Source organism: Scardinius erythrophthalmus (assembly GCF_964197995.2).
Source record: "Scardinius erythrophthalmus genome assembly, chromosome: 20".
Classification (NCBI taxonomy): Eukaryota; Metazoa; Chordata; class Actinopteri; order Cypriniformes; family Leuciscidae; genus Scardinius; species Scardinius erythrophthalmus.
The window spans coordinates 3,715,739-3,737,241 of NC_138240.1; the positions used below are offsets into that span (position 1 = coordinate 3,715,739).

Genomic DNA, 21,503 nt, shown 5'->3' on the forward strand with positions numbered 1-21,503 from the left:
CTATTGGGTTTAGGTCTGGAGACTGGCTAGGCCACGCCAGAACCTTGATATGCTTCTTACAGCGCCACTCCTTGGTTATCCTGGCTGTGTGTTTCGGGTCATTAAGACCCAGCCTCGACCCATCTTCAATGCTCTAACTGAGGGAAGGAGGTTGTTCCCCAAAATCTCGCAATACATGGCCCCGGTCATCCTCTCCTTAATACAGTGCAGTCGCCCTGTCCCATGTGCAGAAAAACACCCCCAAAGCATGATGCTACCACCCCCATGCTTCACAGTAGGGATGGTGTTCTTGGGATGGTACTCATCATTCTTCTTCCTCCAAACACGTTTAGTGGAATTATGACCAAAAAGTTCTATTTTGGTCTCATCTGACCACATGACTTTCTCCCATGATCATCCAAATGGTCATTGGCAAACTTAAGACGGGCCTTGACATGTGCTGGTTTAAGCAGGGGAACCTTCAGTGCCATGCATGATTTCAAACCATGACGTCTTAGTGTATTACCAACAGTAACCTTGGAAACGGTGGTCCCAGCTCTTTTCAGGTCATTGACCAGCTCCTCCCGTGTAGTTCTGGGCTGATTTCTCACCTTTCTTAGGATCATTGAGACCCCACGAGGTGAGATCTTGCATGGAGCCCCAGTCCGAGGGAGACTGACAGTCACGTTTAGCTTCTTCCATTTTCTAATGATTGTTCCAACAGTGGACCTTTTTTCACCAAGCTGCTTGGCAATTTTCCCGTAGCCTTTTCCAGCCTTGTGGAGGTGTACAATTTTGTCTCTAGTGTCTTTGGACAGCTCTTTGGTCTTGGCCATGTTAGTAGTTGGATTCTTACTGATTGTATGGGGTGGACAGGTGTCTTTATGCAGCTAACGACCTCAAACAGGTGCATCTAATTTAGGATAATAAATGGAGTGGAGGTGGACATTTTAAAGGCAGAATAACAGGTCTTTGAGGGTCAGAATTCTAGCTGATAGACAGGTGTTCAAATACTTATTTGCAGCTGTATCATACAAATAAATAGTTAAAAAATCATATATTGTGATCTCTGGATTTTTTTTTTTTAGATTATGTCTCTCACAGTGGACATGCACCTACGATGACAATTTCAGACCCCTCCATGATTTCCAAGTGGGAGAACTTGCAAAATAGCAGGGTGTTCAAATACTTATTTTCCTCACTGTAGATACAGACAGGACAGATTTACATACACACACATAAATATATAGACAGACAGACTGACACAGAAAGACAGATAGATAGATACAGACATATAGAGATAGACAGCCAGACAGATAGAGATAGACAGATGGAGATAAATGTACAATGCTGATATAAACGTGCTGAAATCCTGAAAATAATGTTATTTACTTTCAATGACAGTCTATATTTTTACATGCGTATTACGGATGTTGCCCCTAAATTGAAAGACAACACACAATGTCTATATGTACTGTAATAATGACAACCTAAAAACCCACTAGTACGGTTCACAGATCACCAAAACCTAAAATAGCTCTGGCACAGATTCATTTGTGGATGTCCTATTTGTTCCTGCTAACCTAAATACGGGGCAGATGTTTAACGAAAAGTGATTCTACTCTGTATAATCTTCTCTTACCTGCTTTATAATAAAATTACATCTTAATGGATTCTCCTTTGCTGGAAAAATGACCCCAAGAAGTTTAGTTTTTCAGTCTTAAAATTAAGTTTTATTTTTACATTTGGGTTTTACAACTATTAAGATAAAGGGAACATAGTTCTGGGTTTGTTCATATACAGCAGGCCTGATTTCCATGTAAACGCACTCCATTATACAGAATCATTCTGCACCAATCAATCAACAGCTCAAAGACAGTCACATGACTGCATTAACACACTGAATACTGTCAAGGACATGATTTTTACATTTTCGAAAATTTATATAAAAATATCTAGAGCATTCTTTACCTCATAGGAACCATTCTGTATTAAAAAGCCGCAAATAAAACGACACACATCATAAGATGCCGAAAATCATAAGACATTATAAAACATGCACATCTGCACAAACAATTACTTAAGACTTAAAATATTTGTGTGTCCCTATTAAAAGAGATAAAAAGTCTCCCTTCCCACAAAGACTAATATATTGCATAAAATTAATGCCACAATTAGTTGTACCCATTAGGGACTTAATGTAGGGAATAATGTAGCTATTCGGGAACCCTGCAACTTCAAGTCAATTGCACTTGTGGATAAATGTCAGGCATTAGACTGAGCGTTAGGTGAAGGAAACGTCCTGTTGCACCAGGCCAGAAGGGAGCGATCAGAGCATGAGGTTTTGCACAACTGATTCAGTGTTAATCATGATTATGCAAACTTATTAAACAGGATTTTGTGGGTTGCTTGAGGGTCGTTTTGGTTGCGTGTTCGAGACGTGGAAAAATAACCCAGCAGTGCATGGGGTTTCTGATTAAAGCTAAAACGGACAGATCAAAATGTGCAAAATAAAAAAAACCCAAAACAAATACAGTAATACAACTAAAAATCCCTTCTCCGGCCTACAGTGTATCAATTAACGTAATAGAATAATCCAAAGGTTTTTCGTGTACTACAGTGGTTAATATTAAGACTATGAGTTTCAGGAGAGAGGTTGTGCATGGATACCAGATTAGCATGTATCCCGCCTTACTCCTGGAGCTAGGAATGAGGACGAAGCAGTTTGAAATTCCTAATTCAGTTTCTCCTGGAATATGTAAAGGTTATTGACTGTCGCCAGTGCAACAATGTTATCCTGAGGATGCCAGGAGGTGTAGAGGATCTTTCTGCTGAAGTCCAGGCAGTCCACGCCGATCTCGTTCCTCTTGCGTCTGCTCCCCGCACACACACGCCAGGTCTTGAGCGGGAGGCCGGGGGAGCCGCTCTCCCACGAGGCCTCGAGGGTCGCGTCGCGCTGGGCGTCCCGATCGAACATCCGGAAGAAGTTGTTATAGGACCCCGTCATGACCTCACTGAGAATGGAGATGGAAAATAAGAGAGTAATTAGGCAGATAAAAATAAGAGAGTAATTAGGCAGATATATATATATATATATGTGTGTGTATATGTGTGTATAGCTCAGCCAAAAAGCCATTGCTGCACAGTACAGTACAGTGAACATTTTTGTTAAAAAAATCCAGCCATGTTTTTCGATAACTAAGCTAAGGTAAGAATTTTATAACAATTTTTGTTTTCAAATGTGAATTGAATAAATGTGTAAAATAAAGTGTTTAATTTCATTCACTCCATTTCAGCAGTTTTTACTGACATTGAATGTTTGGGTCGATAAGATTTTTAAATGTTTTTTGAAAGTCTCTTTATCCCACCATTTATTTGATAAAAAAATACAGAAAAAAAAAAGTTAAATTGTGAAATATTATTTAAATTTAAAATAACTTGTTTTTAAATGTAATTTATTCCTGTGATCAAAGCTGAATTTTCAGCATCATTACTCCAGTCTTCAGTGTCACATCTTTTTTTTTTTTTTAAGATTAAGATTCTAAAGCATTTACTTGAAATACATTTTTTTGTAACATTATAAATGTCGTTACAGTCACTTTTTTTGATCAATTTAATACATCATCGCTGAATAAAAGTATACATTTCTTTCAACCAAAAACAACCTCTTACTGACCCCAAACGTTTCAATGCTAGTAATACGTTTATAAATATAAAATTGTTATATTTAATATCTGACCCCCAAATTATCATAAATATTCTATATAATGAAGTTTCATGTACTTAAGCTCAAAATCAGGACGTTTCTGAAACAGTATTGTGTGTGTCTGTATTTGTTAGTCAAAGATAAAAGCTCGAGTCTGATAAACTGTTCACAGTGATCTGGCAGGGAAGACCCCGCAGTGAGAACACACAGCTCATGCCTATTCAAGGTTTGTTTTGCATTTGCTTTTATCATAAACTGAAGATGCTTTAGTCATTAAAGAATGTGTGGGAGCGTCATAATGATGCAGCACACGAGTCACGTCTCATCTCAGAGCATCTCCTCACCTGTCGTCGCCCCCCCAGCAGCATTCAAACTTATCAAAGATGCAGTCGTTCTCGTACAGAGAGCACAGCTTACTCCTGAGATAACCATGAACCTGATGAGAGAGAGAGATCAAAGTCACGCAACACGCTGATGGCACTTCAGTGCTTCTGATTTAAGGACTTGACAGCAAAGAAAGCTTGATTATGATTCAGGCCCTGTTTACACCTGGTATCAAGATGCGTTTTGGTCGATCGGATCACAAGTGGACGACGCCCAATACAGTTGTAAAACGTTTTGAGCTTGTCCACTTTCAACCACTTCCAGAGGTAGTCGAAAACACAATCGACCGGATTGCTTTCGTAGTGTAAACGCTCATGTCAATTGAATTCAGTTTAAAAATAAGCCAACGACACAAAATGACTTAACATCAAAGTCGACCATGCATTCAATTTGGAAACATGACTACTGACGTGCAGACTAATTACTTCTAAAACAATCTGCAAGAGCTCAGAATTTACAATAACTAAGTGAAATAATATATCATTAATGTAGAGCATCATAAGCCAACTTTTCATAATCTAATTGCATCCTGATGGCTTCTCCTTTATTTACTGCTGAATATTTGAGCCAAAAGACTTGCATTTTGGAAAAATTATATTTTCAAGGAATGCAAAATCACCACATTAAAATTTGAACAAGAAGTAAATTCCTGATGCCACCTAGTGGTCAATGTTGCTAAATCAGTATTTTGTTTAGAGGAGTAATTCACACAAAAAGAAAATGATCATTTACTAGTTTCAAGCCTCTTTCATGGAAAAGGTGAAACTTTAAAGAATGTCTTGGTTGTTTTTTCCCCATTTAATTACAATTAATGTAGAGTCAAGGTTAAAAAGAACACAAACATATTATTATATTATAGTCTGGATCGGCACGATGCGAGAACGAATCACTCTCAGACTGAAGTCTTGTGAACTGGATCAACCCATGTAATCTTTTACAAAGATCCAATTTAACAGAACGACTGGTTCACAAACTGGGCATTGCAACATTTTATTAAGATGCCAAAGATGAATTTAAAGATAATGAGGGAATATTTAAATACTCAAACAAGGTATGACTTCTAAAAACATGACATTTTGGGGGTTTTTAAACCATTTTTACCATAAGCGACTTTAATAGTGCTTTTCTAAATTTAAAATCCCTAGTCCAAAATTAATTGCATGAATAAAAGCAGGACATTCTTTAATTTCTCATTTAGTGTTGCACAGAATATTTGGAACATGATCATTTTTAGGTGAACTATTCCTATTATAAGTATATGACTGCTTTGGTACATCAAAGCGATATGGATTATTACAACAATTGTTTTACAAAAAAAAAAAAAAACCCCAGTGACAGAAACATCACTGGGTAAATGGACCGGTCATGATTATTGATAAATCATTGGATCGTGGTTATTCGATCTAATCCCAACTATTTGGAGATAATTGTGCAGTTTAAATTTCAAATCACATTTTGCCAAAGGACATAATAAAAAAAAACTGTTGTTAAGTACCAAAGATAGTCAAAAGTCTGCCTTTATACAAAATTAAGGTTTGTGGGTTTCATCAGACTGCATTATATTATATTAATTTTCAGAGAATTATACATGTATAATCTGTACTAAATTTGTATAAAGATGATTCTCAACTATGTTATGAAAGATATAACGGAATGAATTGATACACCATTTCACTTTATGCAATATGTGGGTAAAATGGCCATAAATTAATATTTCCATTCAATGCAAAGTATCTATACACTGTATCTAATTTGCACATTAATGTGCTTGGAGCAACATTTAATGAAAAAAGAAGTGTAATAATTGGCAACATTTTAATAATAATAATATCTAATATTTTATAGGAATATTTATGTATAATTTATTTCCATATTCTCTTGTTGTGTCTCCCAAAATGCCTGATAAACATGATGTAAGTCCTGATGTCCTCTACAGTGGAGTCATTTTTTGAATTGAAACCCCATATGGTTTTCCTGAGATGTTGGTTTATGAAATACAATTTGAAAAGTACAATTACAATATATTGTAATATATTGAGTGCTACATTTGATCACTAAATTAATGTCAGACATTTTTAAAGACCAAAGAGAAGTTGTTTTCATGGTGAAACCTCCAAACATGTGCTATCTCTGAAAAGTCCTGAATGTGCTCTTTACAAGACACCCAGGTTGTGACATGTGACATGTATGACGTCAGAGAAATTCACTAAAATATAATGTCCACTACAGTGGACAAAGGTCTATTCCTGGGTCCCAGGAGGATATAATGTGTTAGGCTTACACTGTGACGTACACTAAACATATTTAAATCATTAATCACAATTTTTTTGGTACGGCAATTAATCGACAGCACAAAATTCGTGATCTCTACAGGCCTACCTGGTATATTTCCACCGGCCGACTCTCCATGTGAAGGTCCCAGATCTTGAGGGTCAGATAATCTCTGGTCATCATGTATCGGCCGCTGTGACTGAACTTGACGTCTGAGATGGATGAGATGATTTCAGAGAAGAAGGACCGTGTGCTGGGGTCCTCGGGTTCCTCAAACACTACACAGAAACACACGATACATGAGTTCTGAAGGGTTTACTGCTCGATCAGTGAAAGGCAAGTGAAATTTCAGAGACTAACATTTTGAGTGTTGGTCACACAGAGCGGACGCCCGCATGTCACACAGGCGCACTGAGCCCTTGCTGCTGCCGTACACAAACGTGTTGCACTGGAGCGGGTGAAACTCTGAAGCCGTGATCACCTCCGTCAGCTCCTCCATGTTGGCCGGCTTGATGTCAACAATGTCTGAGTCAGTGGTTAAGGGCTAAACTTCAGTAAGACAGTGTATAATATGAGGAAAAAACATGAAAACAATTCAAAGGAAGAGGTAAATCACCCAATCACCAGTGCTTTGCTAACTACTATGAAACATTCATCAAGTTACAATTACTGGAGATGCAAAATGACATGAAATATGAAGTCTTGTTTTCTGTGAAATTGATCAAAATGAAATGAGTTTTGCTTAAAAGAAGAACAAATATTTGCAGAAAAATCAACTTAGTTCAAAGGGAAACTTTTGATCATTTGTTCTTGTTTTAAGCATAAACTCACTTCATTTTTTTCAATTGTTCAAGACTTAATTTTACATGCATCTCAAGTAAATGCATCAAAGATGTTAAGACATATATATATATATATATATATATATATATATATATATATATATATATATATATATATATAAAAACAGAACAAAAATACTGAGGAAGACAAACATTATTTGCATTTCATGCAACATTTCATGCCATACCTTTGTGAATTTAAGATTTTCAGCTCTGATTTAATAACTTTTTAAGACCCGCAGAAAATGTTGTTCACAGCGAATGTCACTATAATTTATGTTTGTTTTATACTTTATATTTTTCATTCCTGTTCTGTTCTGAATATCATTACATTTATAGTATTTGTTGTTGAGTGAGGGGAACTAGAATGTTTACAGTGTTTATAATGTTTGTATTATTATTTTATATACCAGTATTTTACATTATTTCGGAATGTAATAATAAAGTGTGACTTACACACCGACGCAACTTATCTATGCTTTTTTTCTCTCAAAGATGGTGCGACTTATCTTTCGGGATTTTTTTTTAATGATTTCTGAAGGATCATGTGACACTGAATGTAATGGTGCTGAAAATTCAGCTTTGATCACAAGGAATAAATTACATTTTAAAATATATTCAAATAGAATAAGTGCTATTTTAAATTGTAATAATATTTCAGAATATTACAGTTTTTACTGTATTTTTGATGAAAAAAAAATACAGCCTTGGTGAGCAGAAGAGACTTTCAAAAACATAAAAAACTAAATCTTACTGACAGTAGTACAGGAATAAACAAAAATGTATGAACAGGATACTGAAGCTTCGGTCGGTGAAGTCCAGGTGCCATAGGTTGACCCTGAGGTCATCGGCGGACAGATACGTCTCGTTGTCGCTGTTGACTGAGATGGAGTTGATGTGGTAGGTGTGAGCGTTGGCGTAGACCCGCCGTGGACTCGCCTCCACCATCAGATCCATCGGCTGGAACACGGGAACCTGTGCGGAGCAAAGCGTGTTACTCCAATGGGTTTGTTAACGCATTAACATAATCCTGAGAGTGTGTGAGTCTGAACACACCCGTAGTGTTGTGAGTGATGACGGATGCCTGTAGCGGCCGTCCTCTTCTTTGAGGTTATACCCCTCTGGTCTCTTGTCTCGTTCACTGATTTTCCAGAGCTTGATGGTTTTATCTGCATGCAATAAAATAATGAAGCATTGGCTACATGTATAAATGCGCCAGTGTTAAACTAAAACAATTTTCAGTAATTGAACTAAAGCTCAAATAAAATATAAATATTGGATGAAAAACCTAAAAGAAAATGAGAGTTGTTATCTTGGGAAATGAACTTTAAGTTCAACCTGAAGGACTAAAATGACTTTAAAACTAAATAGAATTATAAAAACAGAATAAAAATGACAAATACATGTAACAAAATTATTACAACTTTTGAAATTAAAATAAAAGTTAATTCAAAATATTAATAAATAATAGTATTGAAGTAATACTAAAATAACACTTCATTTCATCGGTTAGCTCACCGTTTGTTGACAACAGGAAGTGTGCAGCATTTTTCTGAGGAAGCCAGCGGATCTTGTTGATCTTTTCCTCGATTTCCAGACTCTTCAGATAGTCGAACTCTGGCTCGTGACTCTGGAACGTGCTGTAGACGTTATACTCCGCATGGCACTGTGGCAGGTTCTTACTCTGACAGGACACAGAAATACCACATGTAAGAGATAAAACACACCATTACATGATTTTAATGCACAGCCGCTGATTTTCCTGCTTATACCAAGGTTAAGGGCCGAGTCCACTTCATTTTCTGTGTTTCTCGAACGTGATTGAGCTTCAGCAGGAACCAATGAGGTTCATTCTCGTGTTACGCCGCACGTTTGAGCTTCAGCAGGAACCAATGAGGTTCATTCTCGTGTTACGCAGCACGTTTGAGCTTCAGCACGAACCAATGAGCTTCATTCTCGTGTTACGCAGCACGTTTGAGTTTCAGTAATAACCAATGAGGTTCATTCTCATGTTACGCAGCACGTTTGAGCTTCAGCACGAACCAATGAGCTTCATTCTCGTGTTACGCCGCACGTTTGAGCTTCAGCACGAACCAATGAGGTTCATTCTCGTGTTACGCAGCACGTTTAAGTTTCAGTAATAACCAATGAGGTTCATTCTCATGTTACGCAGCACGTTTGAGCTTCAGCACGAACCAATGAGGTTCATTCTCGTGTTACGCCGCACGTTTAAGTTTCAGTAATAACCAATGAGGTTCATTCTCATGTTACGCAGCACGTTTGAGCTTCAGCACGAACCAATGAGCTTCATTCTCGTGTTACGCAGCACGTTTGAGCTTCAGCACGAACCAATGAGGTTCATTCTCGTGTTACGCAGCACGTTTGAGTTTCAGTAATAACCAATGAGCTTCATTCTCGTGTTACGCCGCACGTTTGAGCTTCAGCAGGAACCAATGAGGTTCATTCTCGTGTTACGCAGCACGTTTAAGTTTCAGTAATAACCAATGAGGTTCATTCTCATGTTACGCAGCACGTTTGAGCTTCAGCACGAACCAATGAGCTTCATTCTCGTGTTACGCAGCACGTTTGAGCTTCAGCACGAACCAATGAGGTTCATTCTCGTGTTACGCAGCACGTTTAAGTTTCAGTAATAACCAATGAGGTTCATTCTCGTGTTACGCAGCACGTTTGAGTTTCAGTAATAACCAATGAGCTTCATTCTCGTGTTACGCCGCACGTTTGAGCTTCAGCAGGAACCAATGAGGTTCATTCTCGTGTTACGCAGCACGTTTAAGTTTCAGTAATAACCAATGAGGTTCATTCTCATGTTACGCAGCACGTTTGAGCTTCAGCACGAACCAATGAGCTTCATTCTCGTGTTACGCAGCACGTTTGAGCTTCAGCAGGAACCAATGAGGTTCATTCTCGTGTTACGCAGCACGTTTAAGTTTCAGTAATAACCAATGAGGTTCATTCTCATGTTACGCAGCACGTTTGAGCTTCAGCACGAACCAATGAGCTTCATTCTCGTGTTACGCAGCACGTTTGAGCTTCAGCACGAACCAATGAGGTTCATTCTCGTGTTACGCAGCACGTTTAAGTTTCAGTAATAACCAATGAGGTTCATTCTCATGTTACGCAGCACGTTTGAGCTTCAGCAGGAACCAATGAGGTTCATTCTCGTGTTACGCCGCACGTTTGAGCTTCAGTAATAACCAATGAGGTTCATTCTCGTGTTACGCAGCACGTTTGAGTTTCAGTAATAACCAATGAGCTTCATTCTCGTGTTACGCAGCACGTTTGAGCTTCAGTAATAACCAATGAGCTTCATTCTCGTGTTACGCAGCACGTTTGAGTTTCAGTAATAACCAATGAGGTTCATTCTCGTGTTACGCAGCACGTTTGAGTTTCAGTAATAACCAATGAGGTTCATTCTCGTGTTACGCAGCACGTTTGAGCTTCAGCAGGAACCAATGAGGTTCATTCTCGTGTTACGCAGCACGTTTGAGTTTCAGTAATAACCAATGAGGTTCATTCTCGTGTTACGCAGCACGTTTGAGTTTCAGTAATAACCAATGAGCTTCATTCTCGTGTTACGCAGCACGTTTGAGCTTCAGTAATAACCAATGAGCTTCATTCTCGTGTTACGCAGCACGTTTGAGCTTCAGTAATAACCAATGAGCTTCATTCTCGTGTTACGCCGCACGTTTGAGCTTCAGCAGGAACCAATGAGGTTCATTCTCGTGTTACGCAGCACGTTTGAGTTTCAGTAATAACCAATGAGGTTCATTCTCGTGTTATGCAGCACGTTTGAGTTTCAGTAATAACCAATGAGGTTCATTCTCGTGTTACGCAGCACGTTTGAGCTTCAGTAATAACCAATGAGCTTCATTCTCGTGTTACGCAGCACGTTTGAGTTTCAGTAATAACCAATGAGCTTCATTCTCGTGTTACGCAGCACGTTTGAGCTTCCGCAGGAACCAATGAGCTTCATTCTCGTGTTACGCAGCACGTTTGAGCTTCAGCAAGAACCAATGAGCTTCATTCTCGTGTTACGCAGCACGTTTGAGCTTCCGCAGGAACCAATGAGCTTCATTCTCGTGTTACGCAGCACGTTTGAGCTTCAGCAAGAACCAATGAGCTTCATTCTCGTGTTACGCAGCACGTTTGAGCTTCAGTAATAACCAATGAGCTTCATTCTCGTGTTACGCAGCACGTTTGAGCTTCCGCAGGAACCAATGAGCTTCATTCTCGTGTTACGCAGCACGTTTGAGCTTCAGCAAGAACCAATGAGCTTCATTCTCGTGTTACGCAGCACGTTTGAGCTTCCGCAGGAACCAATGAGCTTCATTCTCGTGTTACGCAGCACGTTTGAGTTTCAGTAATAACCAATGAGCTTCATTCTCGTGTTACGCAGCACGTTTGAGCTTCAGTAATAACCAATGAGCTTCATTCTCGTGTTACGCAGCACGTTTGAGCTTCAGCAAGAACCAATGAGCTTCATTCTCATGTTACGCAGTACGTTTGAGCTTCCGCAGGAACCAATGAGCTTCATTCTCGTGTTACGCAGCACGTTTGAGTTTCAGTAATAACCAATGAGCTTCATTCTCGTGTTACGCAGCACCATTGAGCTTCAGTAATAACCAATGAGCTTCATTCTCGTGTTACGCAGCACGTTTGAGCTTCAGTAATAACCAATGAGCTTCATTCTCGTGTTACGCAGCACGTTTGAGCTTCAGCAAGAACCAATGAGCTTCATTCTCGTGTTACGCAGCACGTTTGAGCTTCCGCAGGAACCAATGAGCTTCATTCTCGTGTTACGCAGCACGTTTGAGCTTCCGCAGGAACCAATGAGCTTCATTCTCGTGTTACGCAGCACGTTTGAGCTTCAGCAAGAACCAATGAGCTTCATTCTCGTGTTACGCAGCACGTTTGAGCTTCCGCAGGAACCAATGAGCTTCATTCTCGTGTTACGCAGCACGTTTGAGCTTCCGCAGGAACCAATGAGCTTCATTCTCGTGTTACGCAGCACGTTTGAGCTTCCGCAGGAACCAATGAGCTTCATTCTCGTGTTACGCAGCACGTTTGAGCTTCAGCAAGAACCAATGAGCTTCATTCTCGTGTTACGCAGCACGTTTGAGCTTCAGTAATAACCAATGAGCTTCATTCTCGTGTTACGCAGCACGTTTGAGCTTCCGCAGGAACCAATGAGCTTCATTCTCGTGTTACGCAGCACGTTTGAGCTTCAGCAAGAACCAATGAGCTTCATTCTCGTGTTACGCAGCACGTTTGAGCTTCCGCAGGAACCAATGAGCTTCATTCTCGTGTTACGCAGCACGTTTGAGCTTCAGTAATAGGGTAAACGTACCTATTAAGCTCAAGTACCCATTAAGCACACTACCATCTTGGAGCTCAGATTATAAAAAGAAACAGCAATGTATTATCCTATTTGATGTATTAACCAATTGATGTGTTTGTTACTATATACCTCCTGTAATTTTAAACCAATCAGACCATTGCACACTGAGATATGTGTGTCCATGTGTTCACACTGTCTGGCGGCTATTTTCAAAGCTGTCTGAAAACTTTCACCAGAAGAGGAGCCCCTCAAATGTGCATTTTTTATATGTTTAAGCCTTTATTTTGAAGAAGTACATCTTCTTATTGCAAAATTAAGAGATTAATGTTTAGACTTTTGAATATTATAACCTGGAACCTGGATGTGGGAAATAATTACAGTTAGATCTAAAAGATAGTTTTAGCAACATAGCCCAGATGCTACGAACATAGCTAGCTTACTAGCTGTATAAGATTGTGTGCTACATTAATATATTACTTCACAGGAATTAATGGCTTGTACTTTTAAATCCATAATATTATAATTTTACATTTTATTGATAGTCTGTGGTTTTAAACTGCTGTAATTTTTAAAGAATTCATATTATTGTTAGGTGAGCTTAAAGGGTGCACTACTATGACAATCACACAGCTTCAGTGTGACATCAATTAGAAAAAGCATAATTTCATAGATATTGTCTATAATAGTTGTTCATATTAAAATTGGTATAAACTTAATACATTACCTAGATTATTAATTTAGCTAAATATTTTCCTTTAAATTTTAATTTAATATTTATTAATTAAAAAATGTTTTTGCTCCAATTAAGCACAGTGTGTGCTCCCTTTAAGCTCACCCACATTAAACGTCTATGTAAATACTTAATAATCAGAATTTAAATATTAACTGATGGTTGTCACTATGTTAATCTTCAAAAAAAATGATTAATAAACTTATTTTCACAGTCTTAAGATGACAAAAGCTAGACGAAACTATAGTGTATGCCCAAAGATGAAAGAGGCATGTCATACAAAGAAGGAGCCATCAGAAACCTGTCGTATCTGTCCAAGAAGTTTGGAGTAGACAGGAAAGCTCTGACCCAGAGAGTTAAAGGGATACTCCACTTTTTTTGGAAATAAGCTCATTTTACAACTCCCCCAGAGTTAAACAGTTGAGTTTTACCGTTTTCGAATCCATTCAGCCGATCTCCGGGTCTGGCGGTACCACTTTTAGCATAGCTTAGCAAATGAATTGAACCGGACAAGACCATTAGCATCTCTCTCAAAAAAATTACCAAAGAGTTTCGATATTTTTCCTATTTAAAACTTGACTCTTCTGTAGTTACATCGTGTACTAAGACGGACGGAAAATGAAAAGGTGCGATTTTGAGAGTATAGTTCCTAGCCATATCAGCCTAGAAAATTTAAACTTTACATTTTCTGTTGGTCTTATTACACGATGTAACTACAGAAGAGTCGAGTTTTAAATAGGAAAAATATCGAAACTCTTTGGTCATTTTTTTGAGAGAGATGCTAATGGTCTTGTCCGGTTCAATTCATTATGCTAAGCTATGCTAAAAGTGGTACCGCCAGACCCGGAGATCGGCTGAATGGATTCGAAAACGGTAAAACTCAACTGTTTAACTCTGGGGGAGTTGTAAAATGAGCCAATTTCCAAAAAAAGTGGAGTATCCCTTTAAGGAGCACATTGGTTTGTTTTGTTATTTGATTTTTCAATATGGGTTACATAGCTGAACGTGGACTAGTCTAGATGTTGCAATGAGTTTGAATGACACGTCACTATGAATAGGATAGGCTACCTGATCAAATTGAATGCCTTGTTGCTTGATTTTAGTGTTCTGTTTTTTTGTGATTGACTCTGTACCTTCAAATAAAACTTTTTTCAATTATTCCTTAAAAAGGTTGTTTAAAATAAACAAGATTTTTTAATAAAACTTGTTGTGAGCTTATTGGGAACAGGGGTGTGCTTAAAGGGTACAAAATGTACCCATTAAGCACAGCCAGACTTTTTATATTTAATGATGTACATCTTAATTGAAATACTTTTGTCATTTAAAATAAAATGAAATATTATAGTGTGAGAGATTAATATTTTATTTTAAAATAACTTCTTGTACTAAAACCAATATCTTGTGCACTAAAAATGTCTCAATGTAGATTTTGGTGAGCTTAATAGGTACGTTTACCCTAACCAATGAGCTTCATTCTCGTGTTACGCAGCACGTTTGAGCTTCAGCAAGAACCAATGAGCTTCATTCTCATGTTACGCAGTACGTTTGAGCTTCCGCAGGAACCAATGAGCTTCATTCTCGTGTTACGCAGCACGTTTGAGTTTCAGTAATAACCAATGAGCTTCATTCTCGTGTTACGCAGCACCATTGAGCTTCAGTAATAACCAATGAGCTTCATTCTCGTGTTACGCAGCACGTTTGAGCTTCAGTAATAACCAATGAGCTTCATTCTCGTGTTACGCAGCACGTTTGAGCTTCAGCAAGAACCAATGAGCTTCATTCTCGTGTTACGCAGCACGTTTGAGCTTCCGCAGGAACCAATGAGCTTCATTCTCGTGTTACGCAGCACGTTTGAGCTTCAGCAAGAACCAATGAGCTTCATTCTCGTGTTACGCAGCACGTTTGAGCTTCCGCAGGAACCAATGAGCTTCATTCTCGTGTTACGCAGCACGTTTGAGCTTCAGTAATAACCAATGAGCTTCATTCTCGTGTTACGCAGCACGTTTGAGTTTCAGTAATAACCAATGAGCTTCATTCTCGTGTTACGCAGCACGTTTGAGCTTCCGCAGGAACCAATGAGCTTCATTCTCGTGTTACGCAGCACGTTTGAGCTTCAGTAATAACCAATGAGCTTCATTCTCGTGTTACGCAGCCCGTTTGAGCTTCCGCAGGAACCAATGAGCTTCATTCTCGTGTTACGCAGCACGTTTGAGTTTCAGTAATAACCAATGAGCTTCATTCTCGTGTTACGCAGCACGTTTGAGTTTCAGTAATAACCAATGAGCTTCATTCTCGTGTTACGCAGCACGTTTGAGCTTCAGTAATAACCAATGAGCTTCATTCTCGTGTTACGCAGCACGTTTGAGCTTCAGCAAGAACCAATGAGGTTCATTCTCGTGTTACGCAGCACGTTTGAGCTTCAGTAATAACCAATGAGGTTCATTCTCGTGTTACGCCGCACGTTTGAGCTTCAGTAATAACCAATGAGGTTCATTCTCGTGTTACGCAGCACGTTTGAGCTTCAGTAATAACCAATGAGGTTCATTCTCGTGTTACGCCGCACGTTTGAGCTTCAGTAATAACCAATGAGCTTCATTCTCGTGTTACGCAGCACGTTTGAGTTTCAGTAATAACCAATGAGCTTCATTCTCGTGTTACGCAGCACGTTTGAGCTTCAGTAATAACCAATGAGCTTCATTCTTGTGTTACGCAGCACGTTTGAGCTTCAGCAAGAACCAATGAGCTTCATTCTCGTGTTACGCAGCACGCTTGAGTTTCAGTAATAACCAATGAGGTTCATTCTCGTGTTACGCCGCACGTTTGAGCTTCAGCAGGAACCAATGAGGTTCATTCTCGTGTTACGCAGCACGTTTGAGCTTCAGTAATAACCAATGAGGTTCATTCTCGTGTTACGCAGCACGTTTGAGCTTCAGTAATAACCAATGAGGTTCATTCTCGTGTTACGCAGCACGTTTGAGTTTCAGTAATAACCAATGAGGTTCATTCTCGTGTTACGCAGCACGTTTCAGCTTCAGCAGGAACCAATGAGCTTCATTCTCGTGTTATGCAGCACGTTTGAGCTTCAGCAGGAACCAATGAGGTTCTTTCTCTTGTTACGCAGCACGTTTGAGCTTCCGCAGGAACCAATGAGGTTCATTCTCGTGTTACGCAGCACGTTTGAGCTTCAGCAAGAACCAATGAGGTTCATTCTCGTGTTACGCAGCGCGTTTGAGCTTCCGCAGGAACCAATGAGCTTCATTCTCGTGTTACGCAGCACGTTTGAGTTTCAGTAATAACCAATGAGGTTCATTCTCGCGTTACGCAGCACGTTTGAGCTTCAGTAATAACCAATGAGGTTCATTCTCGTGTTACGCAGCACGTTTGAGCTTCCGCAGGAACCAATGAGCTTCATTCTCGTGTTACGCAGCACGTTTGAGCTTCAGCAGGAACCAATGAGCTTCATTCTCGTGTTACGCAGCACGTTTGAGCTTCAGTAATAACCAATGAGCTTCATTCTCGTGTTACGCAGCACGTTTGAGCTTCAGCAGGAACCAATGAGCTTCATTCTCGTGTTACGCAGCACGTTTAAATTAATCAAAAAGATCTTCATTTGTGTTTCAAAGATGAACTAAAATTTTACGGGTTTGGAACGACATGAAGGTAAATCATTCATTTTTGGATGAACTATGCCTTTAGGGTTAATACTAGACAGAAATTCAGGTGATACTTATTAAAAAAAATCAGTTAAACAGCCTCTGAATAAAACCGTTTCCCTATGAATAAAAAATATTGACCTGAGTTGAAATATATTATTAGCTCTTTAAACACAGCTTCCATGCAAAAAGCAGTTGCTAGCAAGCGGCAAGCTCAAACTAGACAGACATTTAAGGAATATGGTACATTCATTCAACTTATTACAAGGTATTTCACCACATAAATAATTATGAGGGTAAGATATATTGATTTGAGATGAAACAGTTTTAAAATCGTACTTGTTTGTAATATTATAATCCATTACAGTGTACAAAACAATCGTAAGAAAGAGTGAATCCGCAATACCGGATGACATAATTAAATAACTGTACACAAAATATTGATTTGAATTTTAATATTTTATTAGCTCACCAAACGCAAAACTTCCACGAGGAACAACTGTTCCTAGCAACTTCAGTTACCCAGTTATTATTACTGTTTACCGGTTATTATAGGGGGATAAAATATTCCTGGATGGTGCAATTAACCAATCAGAATCAAGTATTCCACAGAGCCGTGTAATAATGGTACACGAGTAACGCTAAAATATCACTGTGTTGCAAATAATCCATCCATAAATGAAGCTTTTAATATTGCATATTCAAACCTGGCGTGTCGGCACGTGAGAACCAATAACATTCTGTATGTTGCCAGGGTTGATATGGCCTTCTTTTGCATTTTGAATAACAATTTAATTTATGCTCCACCCTTTAACTGTTCTGCGTAATGACCAGTAATCCATCTCACCTCTTGCTCTTGCTGGAAGATCACTATTCTTCCGCCCCGGTCTCCTGTGGCCAAAAGCTCCCCAGAATGATTGAACTCCACCGCAGAAATGATGTCAGCTGCAACACACACACACAAAGACACAATAATGAATAATTGACAAGATCAACTATGAGACCATATTGTTTCTCTGAATGTTTCTGAGAATATAAGTGACTCTTGTATTTGTGCGTGTGTGGGCGGGCGCACGCAGAGCCTGGCATTAAAAGCATCTCAGGCATCTGCACACGCAGTGCCATCCAGCAACCCCCCATCCCAGCATTCCCCAAGAATAACAATCTCTCTCTCTTTCTGCCTGTCTGTCGTATTATTGTGACGGGCAACAGTGTGGTGCTGGGCTGTGCCATGTTCTGACTCAACCCAGAGAACAAATCCTTTATGTTTACAACAATTTAACCTCATATATAAATATTAATAAACATAACGAAAAACATTTTGACACGAACGGTCCGAATTCACAACTGAAACGCCACTAAATTTCCAAAACTGTTACAAAACATCGTTCTCAGAGCTCTTGAAGTTACTTTCTAAATTATTTGATAAATATAGCACTCAAAAGGGCACTTTGTAGCTGATAGAATATTTTATAGTAAATAAATTATATACAAATCTCTCTCTGTATATATATTATTTCCACTTGTCATGTTACATTTCATTGTAAATGTCAAGTTTTTACAGATTTCCATAAATATTTCATTGATATGAATTACTCTTTTACAATTTGCTCATGTGTTTCCATGACCATTATTTGACCGTTTGCATCTAACATAAACGTTTTTGTTTACACAATATATGCGTGCGTATATATATTATGTATATATATATATTAGTGTGTGTGTGTGCATGACATGTGTCTGTATATATATATATATATATATATATATATATACACACACACACATATATACATATATATATATATATATATATATATATATATATATATATATATATATATATATATATATATATATATATGCACACGCATAGATTATTGTAAACAAAAACTTTTATGTTAGATGTGATTAATCGATTTGAAAGCACTAATAAATTCGTTATTACTTTTCCTTTTACTGTCTTCGGTCGTGAAGTTTATGATATAATATGATGTGATATATCATATTTCTTTTAATAAAATTCAGGACCAAAGATGTTAAAAGACAGAAAAATAATAACAACTTCATTACAATACTACAGATTTGTTAACTGGGATAATATCCATCACTGTCACAAAAAAATGATACTCAGAAGAAGTTCCTATGTTAATTTATTATTGTTTTACAGCAGTACCTGTGGTGTTTTGGGGTTGTGGTTTTCTTGTGGTGTCAGGGATGTGTCTTACCTTCAGCTACATCATCATCTACGGCTCCTTTGACCTGGGACAGACACCAGCGGCTCTGGCCGTCTCCATCTCCTGGAACCGAAGACAAATTCACACTGTATGTCCAACACGAGGACCACATTAAAACCCCCCTTATCTGTGTCCACTTCAACAAACAGTTCTGATCGAGAAATCTTCATGAAACACAGATATATCCAGTGAGTTCACATGGATTTGAGAACGAGCTGTTGATCGGGACTGTGTCCAGCAGTGTGTGCCAAACATCTGAGCACATCTGACGATCTACACATGCATCAGACACAGAGGTGGGACCTTATTTCTGCTTCACCATGACTCGCAATTCAAGAGCAGATTTAAATCACAATCAACATACACACATTTAACAATCTCCAAAGCATTGCAGACCACAAAATGTGTCGGAATATCAGCTTTACATTCTAAGCGACGCAATACACCGCATAACATTACGTGACTGCATGAATCATATTTAATATAGCGAAATTAAAGTTGCTCATATATACCGTCCATGCTGGGCTGGATCTGAATCAGTCCTGGGCCTGTTTATTTTTCGATGTTGATTTCAAGCGTCTTTTCCTCTGACTCGGTTACTTCATAAAGATATTTTCACAAGAGAATGTTTGTTTTCTTAACACAGTGCTGGAATACGGTTTGATTTCATAATTCCCTCCGTACAGAAGCGTGTTTAGCTCTTCTATCATTCCGCACACACGCGCTGGTAGTGCGTGATCCGGTGACGTCACGACTCACGCAAAGAAGGCGAAGCCCGACAGCGACCTCGCGCGGCCACCATCCAAAAACACATTGTTTTTTTTAGATAAATACTTAAAGGGATCGTTCACCCTAAATGAAAAGTCTGTCATCATAGATATAGATAATAATATTGAGTTGTTCCAAACCTGTATGAATTTCTTTCTTCTGCTGAACATTGACTTCCATTGTAGGGGGTAAAATACTATGGAAATCTATATGGCCCCCACAGCTGTTTGGATCAGGGGGGCAGTGTTTCGGAAAACATTGAAGCTTCCCAGGCGCCACCATTGATTAGCGATTAGCATTCCATTGACTCCCATTCATTTGATGTAAATAACTTTACATCTGAGGCGTTTAAAGAAACACGAAAATGTATAAAAGGCTCCATTACCTTGTATCTTACGTTATGGCCCCGTAGAAGCCGTTTTTGTAAAAATAGGCTAACGATTGCATCATAACCACGAGACTCTCTGTCGCACAGTAGAGAGATTACCGTATGGACAGGAGGAGAAGTTTGCGGGCAGTCGGGGGGACGTGGAGGCAAAATGACAAAATAATTAATCAGAATACTTAGCAAGAGTTTCTCCTGCTCCTAGCTCATGGACACCTCCTACTCACACTCTCCGTCTCTGCAAGATTCGGAAGGGAATGATTCAGATTTCTCTCGGCACAGCTACTAGAAGACAGACGTCACATCTACGTCGTCAAGCTCAGTTTGAGTCTGCGCAGTCGCTCAACCATCAGGAAGTGAGTGCTTTTGATTTACTTCACTTTTCTCTGTTGAATCCAATGGGGTCGCTGTGCCCATTTCTTTTACTGTCTATGGTTTGGATGAACTGGACCTTCAAGTCGTGATGACATTTTGTAGGCCAAAACGGAAGGTTTTACGATATACTAATAGTTGAGTTAAAAAGAAATTAATAATAAGAATTATTTATGTGGGAATCTTTTGGTATCTCACGATTCGATTCCCGAGGTCATGAATAGAGCTCTCAGATTTCATCAAAAAATATCTTAATTTGTGTTCTGAAGATGAGCAAAGGTCTTACGGGTTTGGAACTAAATGAGGGTGAGTAATAATGACAGAATTTTCATTTTTGGGTGAAACGGATGGCAACAGTTTATGAGGCTGCTGTCCCTTTAAGAACAAATGCACGGACCTAATATACTGTTACACATCCGATTTGCTCCTAACGGTTTACTTTTCGCGTAGGTCATAACAGACTGACATGAAAACTCCACACAATGTGCATTTTGACATAATTGTGTGTGTATTTGACCATTCAAGAGCAATAAACTGTGAAAGAGAACTTAATTCGGAACCCTGTGCATCTGAGAGGCGGCATCTAATCTGTGCGCACGCTTCCGCTGTGTCCATCAGTGCGAACACCGCATTTTCACGGCTTATTGTGATTAATAACGTGTCAATAACTTTAAACAAAACAGTACAGCGAAATTTAACAAATGTAACACTTTAGAATATCGATTTAAAAAAAAAATGTTAATCGATGCGAATTGGCAGAAAATAGAATCGCGATTGGTATGTGAATTGATTTCTCCACCCCTAATAATAATGATAA

At 38.8% G+C, this 21,503-nt stretch overlaps 1 protein-coding gene across 2 annotated transcripts; it reads right to left on the reverse strand.

The window, feature by feature from the left end:
* Positions 1–1,691: 1,691 nt before the first annotated feature.
* On the reverse strand, positions 1,692–19,958 carry ppp2r2aa (protein phosphatase 2, regulatory subunit B, alpha a; the record flags this gene model as incomplete). 2 transcript variants are annotated; one of them, XM_081350073.1, is made up of 10 exons in its annotated part: positions 1,692–2,993; positions 4,030–4,121; positions 6,449–6,618; positions 6,701–6,865; positions 7,980–8,157; positions 8,239–8,351; positions 8,701–8,866; positions 17,772–17,869; positions 19,153–19,224; positions 19,674–19,958. In XM_081350073.1, 10 exons carry the CDS (start codon positions 19,678–19,680, stop codon positions 2,714–2,716), a joined length of 1,341 nt encoding a protein of 446 aa, XP_081206199.1. In that variant the 3' UTR covers positions 1,692–2,713. The 2 variants fall into 2 exon arrangements, with proteins under 2 accessions (XP_081206199.1, XP_081206198.1); XM_081350072.1 differs by lacking the exon at positions 19,674–19,958 and having other exon boundaries at positions 19,153–19,273.
* Between the last annotated feature and the right edge of the window lie 1,545 nt (positions 19,959–21,503).